General features: G+C 36.2%; 1 protein-coding gene across 1 annotated transcript; it reads left to right on the forward strand.

Annotated features, from left to right (window-relative positions):
* The first annotated feature begins 1,217 nt into the window (after nucleotides 1–1,217).
* LOC132605753 (FRIGIDA-like protein 3) lies at nucleotides 1,218–7,471 on the forward strand. Its single transcript, XM_060318980.1, has 4 exons — nucleotides 1,218–1,408; nucleotides 3,504–4,550; nucleotides 6,231–6,403; nucleotides 6,875–7,471. The coding sequence occupies exons 2-4, from the start codon at nucleotides 3,515–3,517 to the stop codon at nucleotides 7,301–7,303; spliced, it is 1,638 nt and encodes a 545-aa protein (XP_060174963.1). The 5' UTR covers nucleotides 1,218–1,408; nucleotides 3,504–3,514; the 3' UTR covers nucleotides 7,304–7,471.
* Nucleotides 7,472–7,806: the final 335 nt, after the last annotated feature.

Raw genomic sequence — 7,806 nt, forward strand, 5'->3', positions numbered from 1 at the left:
CATGTAAAAAGTATTTGAGTTAAGATGAACCATATCAGAAGAATATATCCGCCTCTAATTGCCTGCTAAGTGTAAAAAGGAGATAGAAGTTTTTTTTTAAGTTACTCCAAATAATAAAGTATTTTTTTCTTTTATTTTATAAGTATGACACTATTTGAATGAATATAAAAATTAATAAATTAATTAGATTTATGTATCATGATTAGGAACGATGTTATACGGGACGAAAGTACATAAATGACAACAACTCTTTGGCAACAAAAATAATATTGTTGGCAAAATTCAATATTTGGCAACAACTTAATTTTATTATTGGCATATATGATGAAACTTTTAAAAATGAACTTTTTTTTGTTGCCATTGTATTGACTATTGTTGCAAAAAGTTCTTCTGGCAACAATTTTTGCCGACAATAAAAAAGTTGTTGCACGTCATTGCAATAACAGCCGATGGTAAAAGTTTATGCAACAATAAAAAAGTATTATTGCCAAAAGTACTTTTTGCAATAATAGTTAATACTATGACAACATTTTTTTTTTTTAGCGAAGGTCTTCTTTCTTGTGGTGTGGGAGTAGCCGCCAGCACGAGAAGATGCGGGAAGCGAGGTTGAGATAGTTCGGATATGTGAAGAGGAGGAAAATAGGTGCCCCAATAAGGAGGTGCGAGAGGCTAGCAGTGCGAGGTTTGAGGAGAGGTAGGTATACCAAGGAAGAATTGGGGAGATGTGATTATACAGAACATGACATATCTCTAGCTCACCGAAAACATTACCCAAGATAGGAGAACATGGAGATCAAGGATTAGGATAGACGGTTAGTGGGTAGTCAAACGTTTTATCCCTTCCTTGTGGTAGAGCTGGTTTTAGTCTTGGAACATCTATTTGTTTCCTTACTAGTATTATTATTTTATGCTAGCATTATCTTATTCTTTGATTCTATTACTATTATTGTTTCATTTGCTTTGGCTATCCATTATGATTAGCACTTCCTTCTTCATTATTTTATCACTATTTTTCACTCTTGCTCTTTTTTCAAACTCATTCTCAAACAGAAGATCTATCGAAAATAACATTTCTACTCACTCAAATATCGAAAATAACCTCGACACAAGGCAAGTGGCAAGTACATATAAACAACCACCCCCACCCCCCAAAAAAAGGTGGAGGGGGTGTGGTAATAGGAAAATGGAGAGTGTGGTGAAAAAAGGCTGCTGTTGCATGTGTGGGAGTGCTAATGTGTCAGAAGTTGTCGTAAAACAACAGTCAACATTCCTACTGTTAGTACTTTCCTCTTTTGTTTCTCTCTCTATTTTAGGGATTCACAGCAACCATAATAAAACTCTCACAACCTGAAAAATGGTCTAATTTTTCAGGCAAATTTCGCCACCGACACTTGATATTCCTTCACCTGTAAGCTCTGCTCTCACTTTTCAACCCCCCCCCCCCCTTTTTTTTTTTTTTTTTTTAAAGTTACTCAGTAGCTTCAGATCAAGTCTTTGCTCATTAAAATTTTAGACAAATAGCTAACCGGATTCATTGTTTACCTTTTCTAGACAGTATATATATCAATTACACACTTTAGCTCCCTTTTGTGAGTTCTTGAAGTTGTGATTTTTTGACATGCATTTTACTTGAAATTTTTTAATGTTTTGTGAGTGGAAGTGAAGTTTCTGCCAAAAATTGGTCTGAGCCAGTTTTTGGAACTTGATTTTTTTTTTTTTTTTTTGATAATGGAACTTGAAAATATTTTGAAGATAAATTTTGAAAATCTGATCAAATTTCGCGGCCAAACCTAGCTAATTATATATTCTATACATATTATAGATGAACTATAAATATATTATACATCCGGCGGCAGGATGGTAGAGACTATTTAGGTTAATTATTTCTTACTTCTACTTTTTCAGCTGTAATTTACAAAATTCGTGAAAATTTTGTTGCTTTAAATGCTCCTTTTTAGCCAGTTTTCTAGCTTTTTACATGTTCATTTTGATGGGCAAAATAAATAAATTATTTTCAGTCTTTTTTAGGCGATCTGAATATCTGTGTTTGACGTTTACTTAGGTCCAGGAGGTACTATAGTGCGATATTTCACTGTTGTGTTGGCTCTCTTTAGCTCTGTGTCGTTTAATAAATCATGTTAACTTCATCATGTTACCTTCTGGGTTTTTTACTTGTTTTTTTCCGTCCCAATTTAAGTGTCTTACTTTTCTTTTTTAGTCTTGTCCCAAAAAGAGTGTCTTTTTCTATATTTAGGAAGTTGACAATTCAGAAGAGTGTCTTTTTCTATATTTAGGAAGTTGACAATTCAGAAATCTTACCTAACAAGTTTAAAACCACAAGATTCAAAGGATATTTTAGTACATTACTCAGATCTTTAATTTAGGACCACAAGATTCCAAAGTCTCATTTGCTAGACACTTAAATTGGGACGGAGTGAATATTATTGATAATGTTTCATTTTTGTGGGGGTTCTTTTTCTTATTGGGTCTAGGGGTCTTTTTTCTGTCAGGCTTGAAGACTTGCATGTTAGTGTAGGATAAGCATAAGTTTTAGAGAACCTCTAGTTAAGGGAATCTGTTATTTTGCCTTATTATGATATGAGTCCCAACAGAACGGAATGGATATAGAAGTTCATGAGATTTTAGGTGTGATTGATTGATGATTTTGTTATTTTGTTTACACATCTTAAGCTATAATCTGTTGCGCCTAAATTCTGATTTTCTTGGTTTATTTTCCATGAGTGATCTTGTTTCTTGTGTGCATGGGCAGAGCCACCTTAGGCGATGGGTGTTCCGGTGCTCACCCTTCGCAAGAAAATTACGCGATGTACATTGATTAAATGATAGCTATTATGAGTATATATTTAATTTTGCATACTCCTAACACAAGTGAGAGGAAAATTTGCAAACCTTTTGCCAAATTCCTGGCTCCGCCACTGCTTGTGTGACGAACTTACTGTGTATTTTGAATTTGTCGGCTTTATGTAAGGTTATTAATGAGAATTAAAGAGTAGTAGGTTCTTTATCATAAGATACTCTTTCCTTTTCCTTCGTGTGTATTATGAGGTGTTTCCCTGTTGGTTATAAGCAGATCTTGCCTCATTTCTAACAACGATGCTGTTGAAAAAGAGTAGTAGGTACTTTATCGTAGGAAGATGCTCTATTGGCCTCGATGAAGAGGGAGTTTAGTTAGGAGCATGTGTGAGTAACTCTGACATACTAAAATCCCAAAAGAAAAAGAAAAGAAGGGTTGGTTATGCTGTATTAGAACACAAACTTGTGTTATGAGATTCTAACCTCAAATCTCAATTAGGTTCATCTAATGAGTTTTTATTGGTCGGTATGGGGTTGTAAATGATCTCTTTCAATAAATTGTCTAGAGATTACACTTCAAAGTGTAAATGTTTTTCAATTAAAAAAAAATGGAGTTCTAGTTAACAATAGTGAAAGCTTTTTCTTGTTCTCGCGTTTCATCTCTCAAATTCTTTTGTACTAATTTATAGGAACTTTAACCATGGAAGATACACAATCAGTTGCAACACTGATGGACTCCACAACCTCTAAGATACAGCAGCTACAAAAAGCATTTGCTGAATTGGAAAGTCATCGTGCTGTTACGCTAAACCTGAAATGGAAGCAACTCGAAGAGCACTTACATGGGCTTGAGAAGTCCTTGAAGAGGCGCTTCACCGAACTGGAAGACCAAGAGAAGGAGTTTGAAACAAAAATAGATCAATCTAAAAAGATGTTGGAGAATCGTCAAGCTGCCGTTATCTCTAAGGAGCAAGCTTCACTTGAAAGCCTCCAAGAGAAAAGAGATGCAGCGCTTTCTGCCATTACTATTGCTATGGGGAAGCATAGGAAGCCTTATTGTGTGGAACCTGCTGGTGCTGCTCATGAGTCGTCTATGTTCAAAGGAAAGCCCCCTGATTTCATACCACTTGAGAATATAGACGATAATATGAAGCCTTTCAAGAACGATATCGTGGAAGTGAAGTTTTATCCAGAGTTAGTTAAGTTATGTCAAGATATGGACTCAGAAGGCCTCCACAAATTTATATCGGACAACCGCAAGAACCTGGCTGCCGTAAGGGAGGAAATTCCACCTGCTTTAAGAGCTTCTGTTGATCCTGCCTATCTGGTGCTGGATTCACTCAAGGGTTTTTACCCCTCAGAAGTGTCAAATTCAGATGCTAAAAAAGATGCAAATCTTTTAGGTCTTCGCCGAACTTGTATTATGCTGATGGAATGCCTGAGCATTTTGTTAATGACCCTGGAATTGGATTCTGTTTCAAGTTTAATATCACAAAGTGTAAAGGGGCGCGCAAAAGCAATTGCTGAGGAGTGGAAACCAAAGTTAGATGAACTTGACATTGATGCAAATAACGGGAATTCCTTGGAGGCTCATGCATTCTTACAGCTTGTAGCTACTTTTGGTATTAACTCTAACTTTAACCAGGAAGACTTGTACAAGTTGATACCCATGGTGTCACGTCGTCGCCAGACAGCTGATCTCTGTCGTTCCCTTGGATTGTCTGAGTGGATGCCAGGTTGGTTTTCAAAAATACTTGATTTGATGGTTAAGAGGATTTTATATGCTTATATTTTTGATGAATTGCTCAAAAACTCTAGCCTCTCTTTTGTTCCATTTTTTTTTTGTTCTCGCCCTTTTCTGCGTTCTTTGACTGGTCAAAGGGTATTCATATTTAGTTAAGTTAAAAGTATTGTATTTTGGTTCTGTCTACACAGTTGAAGATTCCTAGATTGTTAAAATTGATTTGCACTCTGGTTTCGCATGCTTACATGAAGTCTGCCTCTAAATGGAAGCAATAAGCATTGAATCTCCCAGACAGTACTTCGATTCACTCTATCTTACTATCTTCATATGTTACTTCCTCTATTCCCACTTTATTCTAGTCTTTTAGGTTCCTTTTTTCATTTGTGTGTGTGTGTGGGGGGGGGGGGGGGGTCAGTTTGACAAATTTATAAAAGATTTAGAAACTAGATGAAGTGCATATGGTGCAAATTAATGCATTTTAAAATAAAATTTCGCTGTATTAAGAAACTAGGGAGGTTAAAAAGCTATCTCCTGAGACTTCGTTAAACTCTTTTTCTTGGACATTGAAATTTTACGCACATGCACTAAGTTCTGTGGATGTGGTTCATCTTGTTTTCTAGTAGCTAGATTGTGTCGTGGACTCGTGGTCCCTTGGTATTAAAGTACTGAACTTAACGTCACATTAACTAAAAGGCTCTAATTTTGGTGAAATTTGGTATTGACCTTTCAAGTATTTGTTCATTGATACTTTGCGTTATAATCTACTTTTGTTCTCTTTTTTCTTCTTCCTAAAATAGTTTTGGAAAGTCATGTGGTTTCATGTCATGCCCCGTGAGATCTGCATGTAATACACTCACACACACTCAAATATTCATACATATACAGTATGTACATAATATACGTACATGCATACATAAATAAATACAACATAGACATCTAAAACGGTATCTCAGTACTGGGAGATAATTGTCTTCATGCAACTGATAAACTTAGTCTATCATCTATCATGACACTATGCTAGTTCCCCCTTTGTTTGGACATTTTTAACTGACCATTGTTTGCAATTTCTTGAGTACTTTGCACTTGACCTCTTTTGTTTTCAGAAGGCTTTCCTCATTTTCCTTTCCTGGGGTGGGACAAGGCACTGTGTAAATAGTTGATTATCATCGATGTTTTTTCTTGTTTCCGAACAAGTATCATTCATGCGAGAGTGGACTACCTTCCGTTTATACAATATGTCCAAAAAGGAGGAGTAATTCGGGTCTAACTTCCTTGAAAAAAATGTCTCGAGTGAAACATCAAGCTACAAAGATCCATCAATTTCTGCAGTGGCAGCTATGATTTTAAACAGAATAACTTTCCATGTTAATTGTATTGATGAGATCTTGCAGTAATCTTCGTCACATCTACTGAATGCTCACAAATTCCTAATAATTCTCTCAGCAGCAGCTGGGGAAAGCTGTTTTCTACGCACATAAACTACGTCCCTCTCCCTGTACTTGTTTCCCAAGAATACAGCACATAGGTCGTAGTGTTGACATGTAAATATGTCGTATCTTTAGCTTTTTACACAGAGCAGTATTTCCTGTCATCTACTGGATATGGTCTAGGTGGCCAGGTTGGCTCATATGCTTCAGATTCTTAAACATTTGTTTGCTTTATGATTCTACAGGTGTTATTGACGTGTTGGTTAATAATGGAAGGCATATAGATGCTGTTAATCTAGCTTTTGCCTTTGAGCTGACTGACAAGTTTTCACCTGTTTCACTACTAAAATCCTACTTGAATGAAGCAAGCAAAGTATGTTCACCTGTTAAATCTGGAAATGCATCACCTAATGCACAGGTTTGTACTCTGTACCTCGTTATATTTTGAAATTCACCCCTTTTTCCGCATTGCTCTGTGTAAGTGTTCGCTGTCATATCATGATCTGTATGCAAGAATCCCTTTCTTCTCTAGTTCCCTTGGGTTGGGAGACAAGTGCTGCTCAGTCGATGCTCTTCTATTAATTACTCTCTTTGTTTCAATTTTTTTTTTCACTTTCTTTTTTAGTCTGTTTAAAAAAGAATGTTACTTTCTATATTTAGTTTAACTCTTTAACCCCTAACATCCTAAATGGCATATTCAAGATCATAAGATTCAAAGAGCATTTTGGTACATTACACACATCTTTAGTTTACTTCAAAAGTCTTCTTTATTTTCTTACACTCCGTGTCGAGTGAAAACTAAAAACTAAGACCACATCTTTAATGAGAATTTATTTTTGAAAGCAAGTCTTATTTACGTACAAACAATCAAGTATCTTCTTTATTCCAGAATGATGTCACCGAGAAGCAGCTCACTGCGCTGAAGGCTGTGATTAAGTGCATTGAAGACCATAAACTTGAGGGGCAATACCCTGTGGATCCTCTCCAGAAAAAGGTTCTCCAGCTGGAGAAAGAAAAGGCAGACAAGAAAAGAGCGACTGAAGTTGCCAAACCTCAACCCAAGAGACCTCGTGCCAATTGCGTAGGCAATGGATCTCGAGTCACTAACTTCACTAATGTTGCCTCTGACAAAAACTTCTATGCTAGTAGAATGACTGATAGGTATCCGCAGTACATATATGACCGACCATATGCTTACCCCGGACCCACTGACACCCACGTCCCGACGTTTCTTGGTACTGCCTACAACCTTCCTCCTCCTGGTCATGGCAACTTCTTTGGAAATGGTTACCACTATCAGGCTACTTACCTGCACTAATCGCTTGACTTTGCTAAAGATCCTTTTAGCTGTTAGTGTTAACCCTTATGCTTTAACTACTAGTACTGATAGTAGCCTTGTTAACTTTTATTCTGATGTAAAAGCTCATACTTTGCACTTTTAGTATAATGTACCAGTTGTTTATGTTAATGCTTCTCCATTTCGTGAGATTCCTTTTTCATCCATTTCGTGATATTGGTTGTCACATGCTCTTCTTGATGTTTCAAGACAGTTATTGTTTAGCCATTTTTGCTTGAAATTAAGGAATCCTGTTTTTGCTTGAACTTCAGAAACCACGTGTTAGAAGTTGTACGCACCGAAGGTATGACCTAAATGGTGATCTCGGAATTGGATATACGTGCACTTCAGCATTTTGTAAACACAATTTTTTTTTGAATAAATTAAAAAGAATTTAAACATCTATTACAAAAAAATAATACTCAAATCATTATTAAAAAAAAGGTAACAGTGGAAAATAGTCACATGAGTCTGAAGGGTGAGAA

Source organism: Lycium barbarum, chromosome 8 (assembly GCF_019175385.1).
Source record: "Lycium barbarum isolate Lr01 chromosome 8, ASM1917538v2, whole genome shotgun sequence".
Taxonomy (NCBI): domain Eukaryota; kingdom Viridiplantae; phylum Streptophyta; class Magnoliopsida; order Solanales; family Solanaceae; genus Lycium; species Lycium barbarum.